Consider the following 23,910-nt stretch of genomic DNA (forward strand, 5'->3'; position numbering starts at 1 on the left):
TCATTACCATTACTCTGAAAGTCTTCTGATAGTCAGGTTGCTTTCCTAGAGTTTGGAGAGGCCTGACCTTCCCTTTTCTAACAAACGCTGATGCATACTCTGATCCTGTGAAGGCATGGAAAGCTGGCAATGCTGCACAAATATATGGTATTATTTCCTTTCATATTGCAGTCAGGCTGACTTAATGACGATTGCTCTTTGAAACTGTTCTTATATCCATCCATAATGTTGGCTGAAAGCTATTGCCAGTGGTACAGTAATTTCACTGTAATATCGATGTCGGATGCTGTGACTACTATGTCAATTCTCACGATCAGCTGACAAGGGCTAATCCATCTACTGCGTTTCGCTGTACCATACCCTCTGTCACCTGGAACTTATAACATTTCCCTTAGACATCTAAGAAGACTTCACCATCCCCAAAAATTTTAGCATATGAAGAGTTTTGCTATTCATTGGTAAGAAACTGAGGTAACTGCTTCTTGAAGGACTTGGACTTTAGGGCATCGTTTAGATTTCTTGGCACTCGTCTCTGCTCTGACCCTGTGATGATGAAGGTTCTGTTGTCAGGTCCCCACCTGTCTCTTTCAGTGTCCTTAATTGAAGTCTGTGGATAGTCATCAAAGGGTATGTGTATGCGTTTGGCTAACGTTGTTAAACTCTGGGTAAGAATACTTTTGGCTAGTCCTCTGTATGTGGGGACAAATTTAGTGGCAAGGTATGTAAGAGAAAATGTCCATCTATGATATAAGCACTGAACTGCTTTGGCTGCTGTTCAAGACCTTTCAATTTACTCTCATTATATTAAAGAGCTCACTCCTATCGGTCTTTGACATTACTTCTTCCGGGCTGGTCAAGGACAGAGGTATTGGAATCAATGGGTACTGGAGAATATGCTGCATGTCATGTCTCTTCTTGGTGGACAGTACAAGGAGACGTCCCATCAGATCACGTGATCCCTTAAGCACTGCAACTTAAGTGTTATTTATCCAACGATATCTTGCTCAGCCATTTATGAAGGTTTTCAGCTTTTCCTTCTTTTTAAGGTTTTCAAATTTTATTTAGATCACTCATGCAAGCCTGGATGCATTCCTTGTGTCTGACTACTTTTCCTTTGGTTGGTACACAGATGAGGCTTTCATGGATTTCATCATTGGTACCTTTTCCTGAGGAAATATTGTACAATACCACTGAAGCTTCCCGTTTCAAATAGATTGTTCGTATCTAAGATTTGTTTGATGATTTTCTGAAGATCCTCATTGTCACGTCGAATTCGTCTTGGCCTAAGTTCTGTAGTGACATCTTTGCTAGTCAATCCTGTCTTCTCTTGCTGCTGACTAATGAACGATGCTCGGGTAGCCTTTGTTACCATCCATATAAGGTGAGCGGAGTAGTCATTAGTGAAAGGGGTGATTCCTGTCAGTCGAGACGTGGCGTCGGCATTAATAGTTTGTTCCAGTTGTAAATCTACGAGAATTCTGCTGAAATCATGTTATGTCCTTTGCACTGTGTATACACCCCGATTAAGTATCTCTCTAAGTCCGGGATGAGTGGCATCAATATTCAATAACACTAATTGGTATTTTATTAACCACCGGGAATAGTTGATGTGGCCTGTGGCAAAGAACAGGTCAATAATCAGTGTAAGTGTGAAGACAGAGCTCGATGTTATTTGTCCGGATAGCTCTTTCAAGTTGGTGAAACATGTTTATGTACTCCACATACATCATCCAGAAATTTGCAGTGTATACATGAGATCCTGATACAGTTGTCTTGGTGAATTCAGAATACTCTTTCGAAAATTTTTCAAAAAGATCTGCATTGATCACTAGCTCAATCCCATGTTCTCCTGTATTGGTATTTCCTTTCATAGTAGATATCAGGGTATGAAGCTCTTCTCTGTAATCACATGTTTCTAGAAAGGCATTGAAATGCAGGCTTTCGAAGGCAAGGCAAAGAGAGGTTAGAGGCTCAGGCATTGGTTGAAGTATTTACCTATGAGGAACCCAACCAAAGAACCTGGTGTAAGGACCCCAGTCTCGATTAGCATGTCTGGTCGTCCTGATTCTGTTATGAGTTTTCCTTAAATTTTGAAATAACCCCGAAAACTCACAAAAGACCTCAATATGTTAGTGGGTTATCAAAATTTAAACTTAATTACAAAATATTACAAAATTTGTGATCAATCATTCAGCCAAAGGCAATAATAAAAACATCAGTTTAAACCCTTCTTAACTGGCTATCTTCCATACAAACCAAAGTTGCCACTATACTGGTATTATGCAACCCTAATTTTTATAATCACTAGCCCCTGAAAAGAAAAGTTACAATTAGTACTATCATTCAAAAAATGTTATCACTTATATATTCCATGAAACAACAGTAGTGATAGCATAAACAGAAGAGCTCACAATAGCGTGTTGTGGTACATGTGGAGGAGAAAAAATGAGTGAATATATAGGCCTAAAGAAAGTGAATATAGGCCTTTTCAATAACCTAATAGTAGCACCCTCTTTAGGCCGTTCTTAAATGGGTTTTGCATCAACTTCGACTCTTAAGAACTGTTGATCCTTTATCAGGAAGGTCTAAAGAATATTTCTACGAAGTTTCATTAATGTATGTAAGACGTGTTTTAAATGTGCAAAAATAGCGCCCTCTTTAGGTCGTTCTTAAATGGGTTTTGCACCAAATTTGACACTTAAGAATTACCGATTCTTCATCAGGAAGCTCTATGGTATATTGCCAAAAACTTTCATTGATGTACTCAAATTGTGATTTAAATGTGACAGTAGCGGCCCCTTTGAGCCCTTCTTCAATGCATTTTGCACCAATTGCGCCATTTAAGAATGGTACATCTGTAATCACAGTGCCAAAATGAAACTTTTATCACAGGTTTGATTGATGTACTCCAAAATGCAATTTAAACCGGATTTGGGGGGCAGTTCAAGCTGTGCCCCCTACTCAACGCACCAACTGCATAACTTAAGAATGACCATTCGGGATCCCCATCATACTAGCTGATGATTTTAGCTATGAAACCTTTTGTACTCGAGATGTAGTACAAATCTCTGTGAGCTCCCGCACTATTTGTCACAAACGGTACATACCTGTGGGTCCCAGTATTTAAGACATCCCTTCGTGACTGCGCAGCGAGCGTGGGCCCTGCACATGTCTTGGCCGCAGAAGTTCCTACTGCGGACCCTGCAAAAGTTGTTCCCACACTCGGGATGCTCCTCCTGCAAAGAAAGAAAAGCATATAAGTATTCGGTGAAATTCTCAGATTTCATCATACATATTTTTCAAAAATATTTAGCTTAGGATAGGGTAAGCTAGAAAAAGAAAAAGACACCTACTTGTGTCTCCTGTCCAGCCCATTGCTGTGACCTTCAATATTGAATAAATTCTTAATGAATTTGGGAAGATAATATCCTTGTATATAAAGTGTCTTCTTAACACTGTCTTCTAGATTCAATATTGGGGAATTGGTAATGGTTGTTAACCATTAAAAAGGCAGAGAGAATCGCTCTCTTAAATGTGATGGTCTCACAATGGGCTGCCCATGAGCACCATGTAGGTTAGAATGAAAAAATTAGTATGGGCTACAGCACTGACTGCCGGCGGCATGCCGCCAGTACTGCCATGCCGGCCGGCATATGCCGGCGTGTTCTGGGCTATAGAAGGCAAGCACTGCCTTCAGGGTGATGGGCGGCAGGTCGCCGGCAGTTGCTCTGCCGGCAGCATGCCGCCAGTACTGCCGTGTCTAGGTACCAGGCTTGTGGAAGGCAAGAACTGCCCTCAGGATGAAGGGCGGCAGGTCGCCGGCAGTTGCTCTGTCGCCGGGAGCCAGAGGGACCTTCTATCAAGTAGGACCCGGCGACAGCTGGCGGTTAACTATTTAGACTTTGGGTGGACGGCTGCCGGCAGACAACACAGCTGCCGGTGGTCGGTCAGAGCATGCCTATTGCCTTTGGTCGTTGATCAGCGGCGACCAAGGCAAGTGGCGGCAGAGCTAACTGCCGGCAGGCGTCCAACATGGCTGCCGGCAGCTATGAGCTGCCGGCAGTCGGCCCAGACTGGGGAAAGGCAAAGGAAAAGAAGGATGGAGGAAGGCAAAGACTCAGCCTTGCCGGCCTACATCCGGAATGAGGGTTTAAATGGAAGGGGGAATTAAATTCGGGCTTCCATCCGACCATATCCCATCCATATTGGTAGCATGTATATGGAAGGCAGTCCAAGGGAGGGCTGAAGAACACTCAAAGACAGATGGGGGCTCCTGCCGGCAGCTGGCTCAGCCGGCGGCAGGCAGGAGACCCCAGGCAAATTCTTCAGACTACCCATAGGATCGAATGTAGAATGACGGCCAGGGTATGTGAAGGCTAGGCCAACACAAAAAGGACAGCAGGGGAGGGGCAAGGGTCCTATAGGTGAGGTAATACCTGAAGGTATACCTACCTGGGCGATTCTGATCCCATTGAAGACAACCTCCTAGTTGGGGAATTCAATTCCCCAGGTTGGGTTAGTCTAGGTGAGAAGGCGACACCCAGGATGCAATCTCAAAGGGAACGGAATCTCGTACCAGAGATCTTAGGCAGGGGAAGAATTCAATTTTTCGGCTTAAGATCTACCAGCACAGGACTGTCCGCTAGGCCAAGGGGGGAGGAATAGTCATACAAGACCTCCGGGGTAAGGCCTAGGGAGGTCTAACCTCCTGTAAAGGCAACCTAACCCAACCTGGGAAATCATTTCACCAAGACGGACGGATGCCAAACACAGACATTCTACTCTGATGTCCCGTTCTAAGCTCGAAACCGACTCAGTGGTTAAGAGAAAGAAACGGGACACCCCAGTAAAGATTTGCCAGAACTCAGTTCAGGGCAAAGCTAACTAAGGGTAGCCTAGGCTAGTCAGAGGGAGAGGAATTGCTCTTAAATCCCACCAGGAGATTGGTATTGGCTTGAAAGGTATAGGAGGTGTCAGTCTCCCCTTAAAAGACAATACAAGAGCAATTGGGGACATGTATGAAAGTATACTAAAGCCCCTAGGCTAGTAGCCTAGGTGCAGTGAGAATCGTTCACCGAAACTCTCTCCTATACTATCTTGGAAGAGGAAAATTAAATGCTGTAATATCTTAAATGTATGAAATATTGCCTGAGCTTCAGTAAAACTTTACCAGGAAGGTTATGTCATGCATGAAGTGTGAAAGTGCCTAGGCTAGGAAGCCTAGCACTCATGAGGCTCAAAATACTTTAGCCAAATTCACGACAACAAGGAGATAATATAAAAATCCCTAGCTAAATTGCTAAATAGCTAAAGTTAAGAAGCAAGTGATGCTGGGAAAGTCGTTTTGGCTAACTAAATGTACAAAAAGAACGACCGCGTCCATGACGCCATATTGCTGGCAACACCTCTTGTTACGTTAATTACGATCTCAATCGAAGAGTAAAACTGGCAAGAGTTTACATTTACACAATTCAAAGATATTACTTAACTTTCCAGAGGCAGCGAAATAAATCCAAAATAGCGAGAGATAACACGGGATAAACACCGGTCAGCAAAGCTACAAGGGAAAGAATGGCTAGATGGCGCCACGAGGCGGCAGGGTGGCGCCTATTTACAGTACAGTAAGAGCGTTGCCTTAATAACGGCTCTCCTATATTCTTGCCACTTTTTCCCCTCAAAGCGAAAACGCTATTAGGGGTGTAGATAGCTATGAGACGTGTCAAGAATACGTCCTCTGATTTTATGCAATATCCCCTATTAAAAATCTTCAAGGGATATTCGCTCCAGGAGTTAGAATTCTGGATACCTTTGGTAAATTCTCTGGGATATATCACTATAGTCAAATATAACCTAGGAAGCTACCAACGAAGGAACTTCCATCAGGACGACATGGCCTGAGCCCAAAAATAATACATTTATGACGTGTGATAGTGGTCTCAAAATGGCCGCCTCCGGTGTCGGCTACGCTTAACCAAACACACTTAAATTATACAAATTTAACTGTGAGTAGGGAGCCTTAAAATTATACACAGGAAAGATTAGATACTCAACTTTCCAGAGGCTGAAGATGCTGGAGATTGCATGATAATATTCCAAAATCAGTAACAAACACCGAGAGAAGCGTTGGAGCGCACTTTGCTTAAATGCTACAGATTAAAGGAATGACGGGCCGTAGTAGTACGGAGAGGAGATCCACCGGGTACCTTGATAGCAGCTCCCCTTTTGGTCACCACACTTCCCCCTAAAACAGTTAAATTTATTCGGGGTGAAGATTGCTATGTGTTGTATAAAAAAATACCTCCCCTGATATTATGCGATATCCTTAAAGATATATTAAGGATACTTGTGCCAGGAGTTAGAATTCTGGAGACCTATGGTTAATTCTGTGGGTGTATCACTGTAGTAAATATCCCTTAGAAAGCTACCTAAAGGAACCTTCCAGCAGGACGACATGGCCGAGCACAAAAAGTAAAGTATAGACCGACAGTGGGCCCTATTAGGCCACCCATTATCAAAATCCATCTAGGGTAAAGTCCTAATATTGCACTATGAGGTGAAAGTTAGAAGAGAATGGGTCTCAACTTCTTACGAGGTAAATGGGTCATTGAATTTCATGATTTTCCTTAGATTTCGAGGATTTGACTCCTTGCATACTTCTGCCATCATGATTTATCTATTCAGCCCCTTAGAAATAGGAAGTGTGAAGCTTGAAATTTAAAACCCTTTCACCAAACATCTCATTTCTTCGATATTAGCCCTAGGAAACAGAATAAAACTGATATTACTTTATAAATCCTTAATGGTTCTTTGTATAAAGAACCAAAGTAAATTAACTTAGTAAAGTACTGGTGTTTCCTCAGTTAGGCAATGTTACAACGCACTTCAAGTAAAGTTTGTACAATATTAATGAAACTTTTCTCCAAAATTAAGCGAATTTTTACTTACTGTACATGATTAAAGATAATGGCACCATCGAAAGAGTTAGTAAACAAATTTGAAAAGCTTATTGTATAGTAGTTCAAAATCACCAGAATAATTAGCACTTTCGTTTCTTACGTCTGCTCCAGCAGCTACAGTATCAATCAACGGTATTAATATATTCGCAGGTTTTCAGTTCAATTCTATAATGATATGTTGGAGAAAAATCATAATTTTCAAAAAATTACTAAAGTAGCCTACATATAAGACTTTTGGGTAAAAAATTCTCATAATAACCAAACCATAAGAAAAATTTGGTGAACTGCATTTTCGTGATAGTAAAAGAACCTTTCTACAAACGTAATGTTGAAATACAGTTTCTAAAAATATAAGGTTGTAGCAAACTTTTCAAGAATTACAGGTCAACAGAGATCATTTTGAAATTTCAACAATTACTTTACTTACTTTCAAACTTTCTGGAAGGATATGAGGAATCATCGCAATAAGAATAGATTTTTCAAGCAATTAGATTAAGATGATCAATTATAAACACTGCATCCAGCTCCTAGTAACTAAGACCTTAATAAACAGATGATATAATAATCAAACAAAAACAAGGACAGTTTTATTGCAAAATATACATATACTGTATGTACATTTATATATACACTACTTTGATAATTCTGACAACCCTTGCACCAACAGTACAATTCAAAGAGTAGCAATGCCTGTAATATATATAAGGCTTGGTGGTTTATGTGATATCTAAGTCATGGAATAGAATTGGAAGAGTATATTGAAGAACACTGAAGAGCTACCGTAGCTAAACCATTCCTACGTGGATCTTCGTATCTAGCAAATTTCAACGAGATTTTCCGAAATGACTAACCTCGATATGTTAAAATATGATGACATGCTTTTAATACATTAAGGATATAATGCTCGTGATTGCCCATGATGAAAAAACTATTGATCATCTGAACAGCAATGAAATAGGCACATTTTACCAACTATCTTTTGTTTTACTCATCAGTACAATATAAGAATTTCTTCTAGTGGATGCTCAACTTCTCTATAATTCACTACAATTTCATATAGTTTTAATCACAATCAGCAAGCTTCCAATTCACTTTCAGAAACTGGAAATTCAACCATCGCAACACTATCTACCATCGATGAACTTTACTGTCAAAACACACACAAATCATAGCAGTAGTGTAACCATTCGAAAATCACCCTGCATACCATTTCAACTGGCCAAGTATGATTTTCAACGGATATTACACAAAATAAAGAAAAATATATGACATTTTAAAGTAATTGTAGGTGTAATAGACTAGGTTATAATACAGTATATAAATGAAATGAATATGAGAATCAAGTAGAGTCTAAAGAGATGTCAACTGAAAATCTCATGCGAAGTTTAGGTTATGCTGAAACATGTGCTTTTCAGCATTTAAGAATATGTATATAAAAGTTCACATGACTAATGTATATATATATATATATATATATATATATATATATATATATATATATATATATATATATATATATATATATATATATATTTGTGCTCTATTTTATTATTTAACACAGAGGATGGTATATGCATTACATGGAGAACTTTTGATTTGTGATCTCCCTGCATTCATTTACTGCTTCTGAGCTGTGCCAATAAAAATGCATATTTTGAATTGTGAAATGTATAAATGCATATTTTAAATTGTTAAATGTAAATGGTTCATATAAGCAAATACACAAAAATAATGTACATTATCAATGTCTCCATTTTCACTAGTAATATATTTGTGTTGAATAATAAAGCCAAGTTACTTATAATTTTTCAATAATCTTTATATTCACCAGTCCTCATCTTTATACCCTGAAGTACTACAAAAGGATTGTAGATCTAATTCCCCACTGGATTATAACACAATTTCAATGGACCAACTGTATTGTTGTATTTTCTTTTCTTTAATATGATTAATTTACATTTAATCGTATCAGTAATCCAATTTTCAGGTTACTGCTGTAAAAGCAATGATTAGCAAACTAAATTTTCATTAAAAAACAAAGATGACCTCAACTATTCTTTAATCTGAGTCTTTTGATAATGTACAGTAGTGTAATCAATTAACCAGTTGGTAAAACAAAATCCCTTTAAATATGCATACATAAAACTGAACCATCTGTTAAGTATACTGTAATTTTCTTCAGTAAAATAAATATCATAATACAGTATATACAAAACTAAAGCTAGTATAAGACTCGTTTTGAATCTTGCTGACCAAAGGAAACTGTCACTAAAATACTTCTTTTGCTTTTCATGTGCAATTAACATGTATGAAAGCCACTAATGAAACAAAAATATCAACACATTCAATTTGACATTCAGTTTCTTCAAGGATTAATTCCTCTGAATGTTTATCAGTTGCTTAATTCATCTAAGGTACAGAGTATCTGTCATACTAAAGTAGGTGTATACAATATAATACAGACAACAGTGGAAGTAGGATGTCACCAAGGATTTTGGCTGTTGATTTCTCTCCTGTTTTGAAAATGTAATACAGTCTGTAACTAATCACCTCCAAGTACACAGTATCTTTTTACTAAATCTAGAATACAATGCATGCAATTTTTTGTTAAGAGAATGCATCACCCATGATTCCAGCAGCTTAATAAAATAATGTTTATATATCTACATCAAAATTTAGTTCTACCAGTTTAAATGTATTCATTATAAAATCTAAGAACTTACGTGTAATCAACAGCCAAAAGCTCAGGGTGTTAAAAAAATATATATCCCCTTGACCACATATGGGTGTTACAGGCACTACCATGGTTACAGCCTGCACTAGAGCACACTGACCATTATGAAGTACAAAGTTCAAAGCTTAGATTCTGTACCTTTAGGTTACCTTGGCATTCAAGATTTTCATGGAGACTCAAGACTTGGGAATGAAGACATCCAGAAAAAAAAAATTCTACTTCAAATTTTGTAAATGGCAATGTCCAGGTTTTTCTCTTGTTGGTATCCTTGAACATTGAGTATCATAATTTCTGGATACATTGTCATGGTAAATTCAATATTATATACAAAAATCTATTTTCGTGTTGTGCTTTTACCATTAGATCTGTAAAATCTAAAAAATTACAGAGAACAAACTATGTAAAGAAAATAAGGAAGCTGGATTCTGCCAAGGATTCTATAGGTCTATCAAGGTAGCACTTCAAAACCTTATTCATTAATAATATAAGATGCGATACTAAAACCTCGAATTAAGTGATCTCCTTTGATTATCAAATGTTACCGGAATCACACCCATTGCTAAAAAGAACCAAGACAAAGCTATTGTGGGAACCAACGAGAAAATATCTGAAATAACATTTTGCACACCATGTTACTTTCCAATGTCTTTCCTACCCATCGTGTTATACGACAGGATGTTTTGATTTAGAAATTCTAACCTTCAGAAATAGTTAGAAGTTTGCAACTACAATGAGTGTTGGGGTGAATATTAAAAATTCATTCTTCATAGTTATGAGCGTTTCATTTTTCATAGTTATGAATGTTTATAAGAGTTTAAAAGTGTACACTATAGACACTGAGAAGTGGTATAGCAAGTTTTCAAGAATCTAGGAGCTTAAAGTCACAGCGTTGTTAGGGAAGTACAGTACTTGGCATTTTGTCCGCAAAAGTAATGTTCATGTTGCCAAGTCCCATGTTTATACTATACCTAAAGGTATTAATCTAATTTTGGACAAGAGGTAACATCTTGTTTATGAAAAAAAAAAAAAAAAAAACTCTTGTCCGTCAAATTTAGGCAAGTTTTTCTAAGGGGGAGTAATATCCCAAAGTGAAACATCATCAGTCAAAGGATTGAATTTGCTTATTCTTTTGGCCAATACAGTATCTAAAATACTTGCTAGAATTGATTATGATGTTGACAAATAATTCTTGTCAAATCATGTCATTTGGTGATGCACAGTGTCAGTGAAGGTTTCTCTGCCTTTGGAATTCTAAGTACAGTAGCATCACCTGATGACAACTTGTTTATCAACCTCTCATAATACACCTATGCAAACACTCAAATAAAAACGATACTTTGATAACACAGATAAACCTATTTCAAATATACTAAAAGTGACTACTTTGTGGAAGTCAAACAGAATGAACATGCTGAAAAAGAGCATCGCCAGGGTAACCTGAAATTCAAATCTCAAAGTAATATTCCCCTTTCTGACAATGCAGGAGATTAGGATGTAAAGGATCTGTGCTTTATGTAACAGACCACAAATGTTAAAGCCCTTGATCAATAAAGTTTACAGCCCCTTTATATGACAGAATACTGTACAGAAATTACAACACACATTGCACTTACATTAGGGTAAAATATATCAGTGAAAATGTAAATAATCTGTGAATGACCCATGCCAAGTCTTGAGTGATGGCCTTTCCATCTTTTAAATATGAAACTGCATGGAGACAAAAGGTATTTCCTACTCTAAACTTGACCAAATCTGAGAGTTGATCTTTGCAGTAGTTTAGCCACAGTGAAATGACTGCGCTGGAAGAGCTTAGACACAGTAATATCTAACTAGAATAATAAAAATATGATTCTCATGTAGCCACTGGTACCAGAGAGTTCACCAATACCTCTAGACATTACATAGGGTACTTTACACATCACCAGTCACATTTGTTTTCAAATACCCAGCCGTCCAAAGCTCACTGTCGATCTGGTGGGCCCTTCTAAGATACTACAGCAATTTTCAATATATAATTGAGAGTTCTCAGCTAAGTTACGGGTAAGCTGAATGCTTATAATACAAAATATTACAGTAAAATGTATACTGGAATGTCCTCATAGAAAATCTAAGATACGTTACAGGGTTATGCAGTAAGACTATAGAAAATACAAAAGATTCTAAGAATGTACAAGAATATGATAAATGACATGAAAATGACTGTCGCCAAAAAAGGCATAAACAAATATTGCTATAAAAAACTCAAGTACATAATTCAATTAAATTTTTTCATCATATATCATATTTTGCTTAAAATCAAAAGAAATTGAAATCTAATGTTGAATTGTGTCTCCAGAAACAGCAAGTAAGACTCCATAAATAAAAGTCATCAACACAATTCACAAACTATAAATCAGGTTTAATTCTTTCAAAGTCACAAAAGATTAAATACATTAGGCCTGGTTATCCTATGAGCCTATCATAATTATGCACTTTGTTTCTTATTCAATGGTAATATAATGTAGCTGTATTGTATATCCTCTCTGAAGTACATTTTGTTCTGAAACTTAAAACTTTTCAAAATAACCAAGATTTGTTATCCAAACTGTCAATTTTGTTGATTAAATCATTGACAAAGTGGCAACGAAATGTAAAAGAACCCGGTAATTAAAGACCAGGTAAATTTAATTTGTAACTCCATTCCAAAATACTCTAACTAAAAAAATGAGAATTTTGAAAAAGTTCTATCATAATTAGTTTAAAAAACTGGCATTTGTAAGCATAAATTTCTTCATAAGTATAGCTGAATTGGGACTAATTTATACCATAGAAGTACCCTTGCTTGTATATGGAGTGTATGGGTATGATGTTTTGAAAAGCAAGACAATTTTTCTTAGCTTCAGTTTCATGTACTAAGCTAATATCCTAGTACTGTAGAGCACTTCGCTGTAAGTGGCATGCACTCAAATAAAACATTCTAGTGCCTTGCATCCATATGTGAAGAGATGAATTAAAAGTAAATGCTGAAGTTACTATCTTTTAGTTCTATGTACATTCCTGCTGAAAATATTAAATAAAACAAGTCAGACAGCTTGATGAAGCGATTGAACGTTATACGTAACCAGAGGGAATAGTTGTCTAAACTTAAATGAAGCCTGATAAAAAGATGATACAGGTTATCATTGAAGTCTCCTAAAATATATCTTACCAAGTATCGTGTCCTTGTGGACTTCATGTCCTTAAATCACTTCACTATATATATATCCTAAAACTACGAATGCCTTATTTGGTCACAAAAAATATATTTATCATAATAAACCAACACATGCATTACAGTACCCACTGTAAAGGCCTAGAAAGTCTCTAATAAAAGACTCATCAGTCATACACCAACACCATTTTCATAAATATGGTTTGTCTTGAATATTAATTAAAATTCAAAGGGTTACATTTCATGTTTAAAGTGTCGAAAGTGAAAAAATTCAACCGTATTTTTTAAAAACATAGGTAGATACCAGATACAGTAATAAAATATCTTTATAAAAACAAATCGGATGAAAACTTTTGGTGTCATCAACATAATGCGTAACCACTTATCCCTCTCCCACTCTTTCGAGTTTAATGGGTCCAGACCGGATAATTTGTCACAGTGAGTTAAATTTACCTTCTCTAAAAAAAGTATATAAAGGTATTCCTGTTGTCATCACTTTCACCCCACTTTTCTGTCCCACTTCGATGGAGCGGTAGAGGTTATCATAGGCGTTGGCTTATTCATGTCACCACGTACCACATCACACAACAACATGACTAATCATTGTAAATGCTGTGCGTGATGTATGTCAGTTTTAGGAATACATCACAGTAGAACACATGATTCCTTATATTATGAATGACACAAACATACAGTGACGTTCCAGTTTCTAACCTGCTGATGATAATCTAACATTCTTGAACATCTAAACATTGAAAACGCAGTACTGTATTTTGTTTTGTTTTCCAAATTTCTCGGTTCTAAAAAGTGAGTAGGCAGTACAGTAGTAGTCTTATAAATGCTGACGATCACACATTTTTCCTATCATATTTAGAACCATAAAAGTAGCCTCAGGACCGGCCATTCTGGGCAGTTTTCCCATTTTTGCTTTTTATTAGCTCATCAATCACTGCTACGTTGTTCTCGGACGAATCCTTCTTAATGCTATCGGGAGAATCTGTGTTGTCACCTTTGGACGTGTCATGACCGGAAACATTGTTCTGCATATCCTCCCTTACATCCTTGTCTGGAAGATGATCGAGGTCTTCGTCAAGTGTGATGTCAGTGTGGTCCGAATGCAATGTAGGGTTTTCGTAGAAATGGTGCCTTGAGTCATTTTCATGTGTGTAATAAAAGGCTGTATGGCGATTGTACATTACTATGCCTACTACTAAGATGATGAGTAAGAGAATAACTACCACTGCTGCAGTGACTACTGCAAGCACCAGAGAGAAACTTGAGGAACTTGCACTCGCAGCAGCCACGTCAAATGTTCCTTCGGGGCATGGTTGGAGCTCTAACCCATCTATTTCAATTATAGGCTTATCATACATTTCTATGGGAGACTGACATTTCAAACATTTGGGAGCATCTACATCCGGCTGACAGGCTTCTCTAAAGGACTTTGTATTATTAAGCCAAATTTTCAAGTAGGGAATGTGGCATTGGTCACAAGACCAAGGATTGCCATCTAATTCTACATTGTGGACACGATCTAAACGCCTCAAAATAATTTCTGGCAATCCTCTCAAATCATTCTTGCGGAGGTCAAGGATGTGTAAACTTGGCAGTGAATGAAGAACATCAACAGGTATGTACCGAAGGCCATTGCTGGACATGTTAAGAACCTCTAGTTTAGCCTGGGAGGCAAACATAGTTGGCAACAACTGATTTAGATGCATATGGCTAAGATTCAACTTTTTCAGTTTTATCGCTCGCTTAAGAAGGTCTCTTATGTGCTCTACGCTGAGCCGGGTGCTTCCAATGCTGAGTTCATGCATGTGGCCAATGACCGGATTCAGATGGCGAAAGGAGGAAAACTGCAGTTTATTATTGGAAGACAAGTCTATTGCTAGAACAGCAGAGTCTTCAAAGGCCATACGTGAAATCTTCTCCATCCGATTTCTTGAAAGACCAAGTTCTTGTAAAGCCAGTCCTTTAAAAGTATAATCTTTCAGCTCAAAGATCCGGTTCCCATCAAGAAAAAGATGTTTCAAATAATCAAGATCCATGTATTCTTCTGGGGCTAACATTGTGATATGATTGTTACGGAGATCTAGTGTCTCTAAGCGAGGCACAACTCTGTAAACAAGAGATTTTATCATCATCAAGCCACAGTCTGCACATCGCAGTGTTGTCAGTGAAGGAAGATCCTTTAGTACCTCTGGTTCCAATTCTCGAATTGGATTTCCACTAAGATCTAATGTCTTCAGGCGGTTCAGCAGGAGAAACATTCGAGGAGGAAGTCCACGTAACTTGTTTCTCGCCATTGTCAGAGTTTCTAGATTCTCCAGCGACATAAACGTTGCTGAGGCCACAGAGTTGACATGGTTGTCATCAAGGTGCAGAGACTGAAAGGAAAGGTGAAAATTAGTAAATGTGATACTGTAATTATGAATCTGCACATAATTCTTAAGATTTTTTTTTTTATTTTGGGAAAACCCTAACAATAATGCATCTATAATTTTTAAATAATAAGATAGAAAATAACATTAAGTGTTAGTCCTGCAACACTGTCAAGAAAACAGTGTTAAGAAATTTCTATTAATGCAACAAGTCATCACGAATTCCATTCTAGTGTATATTTGGTTTGGAAAGGATAGACTGTAGTTTCAGCCAAAAAATTTAAAGATGGTCATGTTAAATTGAAGTCTTATAAGTTGAGGTCTGCTGAGCAAGTCTGGTAATTTCAGATTAGTTAAGCTAAGGCCTTATAAGTTGAGGTCTGTTAATATGAGGTCTTATAAGCCAAGGTCTACTAAGATCAAATCTTATAAGTTGAGCTATTCTAAGCTTAAAGCTTACAAGGTGAGGTTTTTTAAGCTGAAGTCTTATAAGTTGAGGTCTGCTAAGCCGAAGTCTTATAAATTGAGGTTTGTTAAGCTGAAGTTCTTTTGTAATCCCACTTAATAAGAAATAATAAACAACCAAAGAACAAAATAATATTTATTTTTTTGCATTTAGCGTTCTTGCATTACCCATTTAGCGTTCTTGCATTACAGGAAGTCACTCCCACACAATTTTAATTCCACATTCCATAATCACCCACATCTGAAAACTTCTGAAGTTTTCATTAGACAAGCAGCTTGTCATATACATGTATGCTCAAAAACATGTTACCGCTAAACTTGATATCAGTTATCACAGTATATGATAATAACCTAAAAATTAAAACTTTCCCGTGCAAAGTTTGAACGCCAGAATGAATACCATCGAACACCACTACTCGACAAAACCTTAAGCCCCGCCCCTTCCTCTCATTTGCGTTTACACAAAAGAAAATGATTTTATTCTAATTCACCCAGTTCAACCGAAATAAATTATATTTTTACAAGCTAAGGTTTGCCAAGCTGAAGTTGAGGTCTGTTAAGCTGAAGTATTATAATTTGAGATCGGTTAAGGCAAAGCCTTATAATTTCATCTGCTATCGCATAAAATAGTATTTCATGTTTCACTTTCATCCAATAATTCAAAGTCTTCATAAACTATAGACAAAAAGAAGATAACAGATCTAGTGATAAATGACTACGGTACTGTATTAAAATAGAACCTAGTCTTTCATTGTCACATAATACTGTATTATATCTAATTTGCAGACAGAGAAATGCGCACTGATAGATGTATAGAACTGACATTATTTTTCTTTACTTATAAATAATGGAATTCTCATTAAGATAATTTCTAAAATGCTCGAAAAAAAACTAACTTGATTACACTAGAGTTAGATATATAAATGTAGATAATATAATTAGTACTATAGATCACTTTAATTTTTATCAATAGTAAGTTATTGAACTTGATATAAAATGTGCCTTTAATGGAAAATGAGAGGCAAGAAATTTTGTAAACAAAATTGTGAACTGTGGAGAGTTATCTTTAAAAAAAGATTTGCAATTTATGTTTTTTATTCTTAAGATATATTAGTTTAATAAAAAGAAGTTTGAATTCTTACAGCATGCTAGAAAATGAAAGCTAAGTTTTTGCATTTCCTCTTGCTTTCATTACTTGCAGTTCACTGGAAGCAACTTACTAAAATTTGCAATAATCTGTAAATGAATAAAGTCAGTAAACAACAAGGTCACCTGTCCAATTGCTAACAGTGACCCATGTTCTGAAAAGCTGGTCTTACTTTATGAAGAAGAAAAAAATAATAATTACATTAACAACAAAAGCAATAAAGTCAGAACACCAAGACACTTTTCTACTAACCCCATTTAACCTCAAGACTCTGAAATACTATAGTCACTGTTATACCTGCAGTTAATTCTAACAGTCATATCTTCTCCATTATAAGGCTCAATACTACACAATAGGGTATTCTAGAAGATTTGTCCCAGCTATGACATAGTTGTGGAATGATCTTCCTAATCAAGCGGAAATTCAAAAGTTCAAACAGGCTGACATACTGTAAGTATTTTTTATAGTTTATATATGAAGGATCTATTTTAATGTTGTTACTATTCTTAAAATATTCTACTGTATTTTGATTGTTCATAACTTCTCTTGTAGTTTATTTAGCTCCCTTCCTCACAGGGCTATTTTTTTCTGTTGTAGCCTTTCGGCTTATAACATCCTGCTTTTTCCAACTAGGGTTGTAACTAAGCTAATAATAATAATAATAATAATAATAATAATAATAATAATAATAATAATAATAATAATAATAATAATAACCAAAGACTTCTGACCTCCGCAAAAGGTTAATGGAGTCGTTCATAGCCTAAGATCTATCTGAGGTGAAAATTCCTTCAAAATCCGTCAAGTAGTTTTAACGTAATCCTGTCCACAGACACGCAGAAAAATAAATAAATAAATAAACTGGAATCCGGACCCGGATCTGGGTCATTTCCAAAATTTAATAGGATCGTCCATGACCTAAAATCTATCTGTGGTGAAAATTTTTTGAAAATCCGACGAGTAGTTTTTACGTTATCTTTAAAATGGCGAAAAATGCAAACCCATATCTGGATTCGGATCATCTCCAAAATTTAATGGGGACGTCCATGACCTTAGATCTATCATTGGTGGAAATTTCGTCAAAATCCGCCAAGTAGTTTTAACGTAATCCTGTCCACAGACACAGAGATAGACAAATAAATCAATCAATAAACCGACTCGGTCGCATAACCTCCTTGGTGGAGGTAATAATAATAATAACAACTAGCCAAGGCTCAAAATCCCTGACCACTAACCTCAAGCGACCTCATGCCCCTCAGATGAGAGTCAAGAAGAAGAGTGATATTGTTGTTGGTCAAATTGAGGAGCCTTAGGTGGCGTAGACCCCAGAAGGAGTTTTCGCCAATGGCCGGGACGTTAGACCGAGTGATGTGGATCTCCTCCAGCTGCGACAGCGTCGAAAAGATCGGGCCGACCGTCAGGGTGTTGCTCTGGTCTTCGGGCGCTGTGATGGTGAGAATCTGTGGATAATAAGGCGAAGTTTAATGATTCGGTTGGAAGAAAAATGGACGGGTTATACTCAATACGTACGACAAACTTTAAAGGTTCAAAGGTCACTCATGAATGACAGAGGCCAGGGACAGTGGCAATGTCTCTCTCTCTCTCTCTCTCTCTCTCTCTCTCTCTCTCTCTCTTAGGAATAGCATTCTCTTGTTTGCTGATATGTATGGTCGTGCTTTTAAAAATTACAGGTCTCTTCTGAATTGGAGAGGCAATGGACAGTGTCAATGCTCTTGCAGGACAATTTCAGAGACTGACCATATATACATATGATCAGCGCCCAAGGCACTTCTCCACCCAAGCTAGGACCAGGAAAGGCTGCTGATACCTCAGCAGGTAGGACTATAGGCAGACCCAAACCTCCACCATGCTTTGCTTACAAGGATGGTGAGGTTGTAGACACTAGAAGAAACTACCGAGGTTGAGGGTGACTCGAACCCAGATCCGGGAGATAGCTTGGCAGAGACGTTTCCAATAAGCTACTTTTTAGGTTATAAGAAGGTATGGATTGAACTATCGTAAAAGGTGGTGGATTAAATCTCAGTTGGTGAAGTAAATCATATTAAATCATATAGTGACATGGTTTGACATGGATTAAAACAAGGTTTTGTAATGGATATTTGTGCTTGATACAAGGAACGACTACTGTACTAACAAAGATCAGTTTCTCTTTCGCAAATGAAAACAAACACCAAAAATATTTTCTGATATATTCAAAATACAAAAATTTCCCTCCACAAACATCAAAAGGAGAAAAGAATGATGACTTTATTTTCGTATTTGGGAAATGTTGCATAAACAGATCACGTAACAAATTCTATTTTGTTACCCATAATCTATCCAGCTATCCATTCATAAAAATCAAAATATAAAAAGGGGGTTATTTCTTCCCGTTTGTGAGATGTTCTCAACACGACTCGACCACCAATGAAATTCGTCCTTTTCCCAAAAATCTTCGTCCAACCAGCCTTATTTTTAAACCGATCGATATGGGAGTCTCCGTGCTATTTTCTCTTTAAATTTCGTATTCATCTTTTATGGTTATTTCTTGGATGTTCCAACACAATTTCTAGAATACATGAATATTTTCGCTACCCTTAACAAGTCCTGGCGTTTTATTATATACTTTCAATTTTTTTCTTTTCTATTTTGTTTTCGTTGTTTTCTTTGCTCCATTTGGTTTTAATTCTACGAGGGAAAAACAACGTATAATAGAATTTAAAACAAAAAATATTATTCTTCTATGAGCGTAAGTCGACATGTATTAGTATTTATAGTCACGAGTAGTGTGTATACAAGTTTAGATACTTTCTTTTTATATTGTTATGTATATACATTAGTATATATATCATATAATTTTATGGACACTCATGTGTATATATGCTTTTCATAAGTATGGGGCTATGGTTAACAGCGTCTAGCTTTAGAATTCAATACTTCAAGCAAGCAACCGACCTTTGTACACCGGAGTGGCAATGGGTCCCAATAAATTTCAAGAAACCAAGATAGGTGAGGTAAACTCCAGGGTAATAACTGTCTCGATTCTAGACTGTATGACCACCAAACATGTTCTACGAGAACAAATATACATCTACAAAATATATATTTCTTGACGTTGAGATATTTGATGTCAAAGGAAATTTTAGAAATTTTATGATGAGAGGAAAAGGAAGACAGCAGCGTAAAAATCAATTCTAGAAGAGCATTCCCTTCCCAGGCAGCATTGTTGTTGCTTATCTTTTTCAAACCATCAAGGACCAATTGCTTTGATTTCACCCTTTATTAAAAAAAAGCAAATCGCTGGCAATGTAACGGACAGTGGAAAATTGAGTTTGCCCATTTCTCTCGAGTGCCCTCATGGTGTTTACTGACACTTGCAATCTCAACCCTTCACTTTGAGAACTCGCTGTTGGTTCATCGAACTTCATTTGACGTACTTGTATCTAAAGGGTGACTTTGCACCCTCATGTAGCAAACACACTTTTGGAAAAGTTACCTCGTGTTTGACATTCCAGAATTTGGGCGACTTGTGAAGAGAGCAAATGTTGATTAATTTCTTTGAAAAAAAAAATGGTATTTAAAGCATTGTGTATGTCATTTTTGGTTTCCTTATCTTATTCCATCAAAATTGGCATGCAAATATATAATTATGGTAATAACTAGTCTTTTTTCATAATTTATATGACATTTATTTTTTACATTGTTACTGATCTTCAAATATTTCATATTTAGTATTCATTACTTCTCATGCAGTTTATTTGTTTCCTTATTTTCAATTCTCACTGGTCTATCCTACCTGCCATGAAAGGAGAATTCTTTATCCATCCACTGGATTCTCCTTAATCTAAGACACTGATAAATTCAAACCTGAGGTACCCTGTCATAACTGGCGATGGAGTTTCTTTTACCTGGATACCGTTATTAACTATGTCAAAAGCTGGCCAGTGGCACTCACAGGGATAAAATGTAACTTACAGGAGACGTACGCTGGTTGACCAAAGATCGTTAATGATAAAAGTCTGGGCAATTTTTCAAATGATTTAGGACAGAGTTTTACACTTATGGATAATTTTCAATATTATTTCACATATTATAAACGTATTTGAACTGTTTAAAATGAATGATAAACATTTTGTTAACAATTGTATCTGAATAATGATTTACTGTAAACACTAATGTTATAGGAATGGGGTCTAACCCCAACAGCATTGATGACTGAACATTCTGAATGATCTAGGAGAAAGTTAACGATCAGCTAACCAGCCCACTAGCTCTATCAATTGCCAATGCTGGTTCCCAAATCTCCCAATTCCTGGACTACCATGTACATAAAAAAAGGCACTCTTTTCGTAAAAGGGCACATGCCAATAATGTTAAAAATTTTAGAAGAATATTCTTCATACACGTTTTAAAATTGATAAATAAAAATAGGTAAAAATACCCAAAAATAATCTAGAATGAGAATGACCCTTACTTTTGTGTCCCGTTCCATTTCGAAGACGGGAATAGGATCCGTCAGGCTTCCGTTGTCGCACACGACAGTCTTTCGTCCGCTCCCGTCGTAGTCGCACTTGCAATACCTAGGGCATCGTGCAGACGACACCCACGTAGGAGCCACGAGAACGACCAGCCATACCACCCTCCACGCCCATGAGTGTGGTCTCGTCATAGTGCTGAAAGATGAATGGACGGGTTAGTTATTGAGATGAGGAGACGCGAGAATGAATGCGCGTGAATGATGGGTGAGAATGGGAGTTAACGATGAAATGAATGTGAAAATATATTCTACATACTGAATCTTCAGCAGCCATTGTCTCGCCCTCCCTGGTCCTAGTTTCATGGATAGAGGGATTGGGCGCTGATCATATATGCATATGGTCAGTATGTAAGATATTGTCATGTTTGCCTCTGCCATTCATGCGTTACCTTTAAAATGTTAAAATAATGAATGGAATGTAAAAGTGAGAACAAACAGGAGTACCTGGTCGATGAAAAAGGTTGTGAGCGTGAAAAAAAAAAAAAGATAACAGGACACTATACATAAATGAAGAAAAAATATCTTCCCTGACTGAAGAAATGTAAACACAAAAGTATCAACAATAAAATAATATCATGAAGGAGAAACATGAAAAATTAAGTTAAAGGCCTCTTACAAGATGACAACAGATTCTGAAATTCTGCTTCTATTACAAGTCAAATACTGAATGGCAACCCTGGTCCCGACACCAGGACTCAGGCATAATCTAGGTTACCTTAGGTCAAGTTAGATTAACTATGCATTGTTAAACCCCAAAAGGGATCGCCATATGAATAAAGAGTAACTTGCTCGGCATGATTATAACGTTGACGAGCATACACGCCTCCACAGAGAATTTGCCATAAAGTTACACTATTTCTTCAAGATTTTATGTCTGCATCCCAAAGTACTTTTGATAATCTTGAACCCAGAATATAACATATCAATATATTTATTTAACTATAATATATATATATATATATATATATATATATATATATATAAATATATATATACATACATATATATATATATACATATATATATATATATATATATATATATATATATATATATATATATATATATATATGTATATATACTCATATAGGCCTACATATATCTTAACAATCCATATTTGCCAACGGTTATGTAAGTAAATGAGCAACCTGGTGGAGTAACGAGAACTTTGGGTGTGGAGGAAATGCCTCCTTAAATCTAGATCAGTGGTTCCAAACCTCCTTCTAGTGATGACCCCATTTTAGCTTCGCCATACGTTTGGCGACCTCACTCAAATATCAAGGTTATATTCTATTTTTTTTTTTCAAATACAAAAATATAATTGATTAAGGTATACTGTTTATCATTAAATAGCAAAAACCAAAAACTGCACGTATATATAATATAATTTCTTTATATAAGACACACTGCATAATAGAATGTTATTGATATGAGTAACACAAGCATTATCTTGATAATAAACAGTGATGTTCTTCATGAGATGGTTAGAACTGCGTTTCCATGGCCAGTGTCTCAATCCGCAGTGATGTTTTCGATACAGTACAACGTAGTTCATCTTCAACATGGAGATTAGTTCTCAGCTTCGACTTTATTAAAAGTAAAGATGAAAAGGTCACCTCACACATATGCCAAAGAAGAGGGCATAACATTTTAAGCATACCTTCAGCCAAATTTGGATATCAAAATAACTGCTTTATGCAAAACTGAATCTCTGTTAGGGAATTAAAGTCAGCTTTGGCAATTTCAGATCTAATAAGATCAATAAATTCGTATTAATATCTTTCAGGAACATTTTCAATTGTTGCACCAAATGGTTTATTTGAGGTAAGGTATGGGATAACTGAGGCTTTTCTGGAAAATATTGGTTAAATTCCTCTTTTAAGGTTTCCAAAAAGTAGGATCAGTAAACTTTGAAAACTGTTTTTGAATGGAATATCAGTAGGCCTATCATTTTCTTCAACAAATGCATTTAATGTGGGAAACGTACAAATTTCTCTTCCCTCCTTTACTCCTCAAAATCCAGCTGCCTTTGAAAGGCATTCAGTTCTGTTACGTGATCTGTTTATGCAACATTTCCCAAATACGAAAATAAAGTCATCATTCTTTTCTCCTTTTGATGTTTGTGGAGGGAAATTTTTGTACTTTGAATATATCAGAAAATATTTTTGGTGTTTGTTTGAAGTGGAAGATTAAGGGAATTCAAAACTGTGAAAAAAATCCACCAAGTATGCGATTTTTGCTCAATTATTCATATCACCTAAGAAACTTGAAAGTTCTGTTCTACTTTGCCGAGATAAGAATTCTCTCACCTCAGTATTCAACTAAAAGATATCTGCAAGGGATTGCCTTTTGGTAGCTACCTTACTTCAGTTTGCAAGAGAACTTCATGCTTAGAATCCATTTTTATGACACACTTCACCAAACAAGCGGTTGTTCAATGCATTTGACTTGATAAAGTTAACTGCTTTAACAACTGATTAAGATGTATAGTATGCAA

The 23,910-nt window shown here is 36.5% G+C and overlaps 1 protein-coding gene across 1 annotated transcript; it reads right to left on the reverse strand.

Annotated features, from left to right (window-relative positions):
- Window positions 1-9,399: 9,399 nt before the first annotated feature.
- Window positions 9,400-21,548, reverse strand: LOC137658641 (carboxypeptidase N subunit 2-like). Its single transcript, XM_068393582.1, has 3 exons — window positions 21,351-21,548; window positions 18,112-18,336; window positions 9,400-15,270 (listed from the first exon to the last, which is right to left on the reverse strand). The coding sequence occupies exons 1-3, from the start codon at window positions 21,543-21,545 to the stop codon at window positions 13,771-13,773; spliced, it is 1,920 nt and encodes a 639-aa protein (XP_068249683.1). The 5' UTR covers window positions 21,546-21,548; the 3' UTR covers window positions 9,400-13,770.
- Between the last annotated feature and the right edge of the window lie 2,362 nt (window positions 21,549-23,910).

Source organism: Palaemon carinicauda, chromosome 19 (genome assembly GCF_036898095.1).
Source record: "Palaemon carinicauda isolate YSFRI2023 chromosome 19, ASM3689809v2, whole genome shotgun sequence".
Taxonomy (NCBI): domain Eukaryota; kingdom Metazoa; phylum Arthropoda; class Malacostraca; order Decapoda; family Palaemonidae; genus Palaemon; species Palaemon carinicauda.

Excerpts from the sequence above, each read along its gene's own strand:
- LOC137658641 (XM_068393582.1), bottom strand. The coding sequence starts at position 21,545 with ATGACGAGACCACACTCATGGGCGTGGAGGGTGGTATGGCTGGTCGTT. Across the intron at positions 18,337-21,350 it reads AAATGGAACGGGACACAAAA|ATTCTCACCATCACAGCGCC; the intron begins GTAAGGGTCATT and ends TATTATCCACAG. Across the intron at positions 15,271-18,111 it reads GGGGCATGAGGTCGCTTGAG|TCTCTGCACCTTGATGACAA; the intron begins GTTAGTGGTCAG and ends CTTTCCTTTCAG.